Source organism: Octopus bimaculoides, chromosome 17 (genome assembly GCF_001194135.2).
Source record: "Octopus bimaculoides isolate UCB-OBI-ISO-001 chromosome 17, ASM119413v2, whole genome shotgun sequence".
Taxonomy (NCBI): domain Eukaryota; kingdom Metazoa; phylum Mollusca; class Cephalopoda; order Octopoda; family Octopodidae; genus Octopus; species Octopus bimaculoides.
The window spans coordinates 28,978,099-28,979,429 of NC_068997.1; the positions used below are offsets into that span (position 1 = coordinate 28,978,099).

A 1,331-nucleotide genomic window follows, 5' to 3' on the forward strand; every position below is an offset into this window, starting at 1 on the left:
GCTAACGATTCTACCAGCTCGCCGCCTTACGTATAACACGGAAGAACGTCACTCACTTTTTTCATCGGCTGAACAGCTCGTTTGGAATGCTGATGGTCATGCGCTTCTTTTTCTTGATTCTTTGTTCCAAGACCTAGTAGCTTAATTAATTTCTTAAAATCTAGAAAACATAAAAGGAATAATTGCAGTGTGGAAGGTGTTTATAAGCCATTTAAAAACACACTGACAAAATTCCGTGGAATTTTGTCACAGAATTTTGTCAATGAACAGGTAGTGGTCTTAAAACGACGAAAATATTTTGGCAAATTAAATTTAAACGTTGAAGTGAATCTAACGGTTCTTGTGTGTTTTTAAATGGCTTATAAACACCTTCCATGCTGCAATTATTTTTGTTTCAACACACGATCTCAGATCAGGTCACTTGCTATGCAAGTACATCTCCAAAATTAAGGAAATCAAACTGAAATAAAATATTCATTTTCTGGTAATCTGTTAATTCTTAAATAATGTTAATTTAACTGGCACTCCGTCGGTTAAAACGACGAAGCTTCCAGCTGATCCAGTCAATGGAACAGCCTGCAAGTGAAATTACCGCGCAGGTGGCTGAGCACTCCACAGACACGCATACCTTTAACGTAGTTCTCAGAGAGATTCAGTGTGACATAGAATATAACAAGGCTGGCCCTTTTGAATTACAGGTACAGCTCTTTTTTTTGCCAGATGAGTAGAATGGAGTAACATGAAAGAAAGTGTCTTGCTCAAGGACACAATGCATTGCTGGAAATCGAACTCGCTACTCTACCATCGTGAACCGAATACCCTTACCATTAAGCCATTAGTTTATTTTCATTTAGCAATACAGCTACATCACTTGCGTTTTATACAGAGATCCAATATGTTACAATAAAAATTTGGTAAAGAAATTGTCTTACCATCTTTAGACATGTGATTTTTCGATCCAAAATTATTAAATATGTAGTTAATAAACGCACTTCTCTCTGGCAACAACCGGCAACTTTCGTGAATGGTTGAAGCTAAAAGAAACAAGTCGATATTATATTAAGCTGAAATAGTTTAAAAATAAACAATCTACAAAAAGATGCTTTCACGAATTACTACTGAAGTTCTTCGATATTATTTGCATATGTTTCCTTCTTTTTATTTAATACTAGCAACGCCCATTGGATTTCAAATGTAAAAACGAAATTGTGCAGCTGGTTGGAAGTATATATAAAAGTATAAAAATTAGTGTTTCTTTTGAAACTGTATATTCTGCATTATTCTCATAAATTAAGTACCAGTTGCGTGCTGAGGTTGATTTAATCTACTGC

At 35.1% G+C, this 1,331-nt stretch overlaps 1 protein-coding gene across 1 annotated transcript in view; it reads right to left on the reverse strand.

The window, feature by feature from the left end:
* LOC106880607 (zinc transporter ZIP12) overlaps window positions 1-1,331 on the reverse strand; it is a 28,012-nt gene that overhangs the window by 20,174 nt on the left and 6,507 nt on the right. The window contains exons 2-3 of the mRNA XM_052974144.1: window positions 933-1,034; window positions 57-160 (exon numbers count right to left, since the gene is read on the reverse strand). Of these exons, the coding sequence (XP_052830104.1) occupies window positions 57-160; window positions 933-945 (117 nt within the window). The 5' untranslated portion in view covers window positions 946-1,034. The remainder of the gene's footprint in view (window positions 1-56; window positions 161-932; window positions 1,035-1,331) is intronic.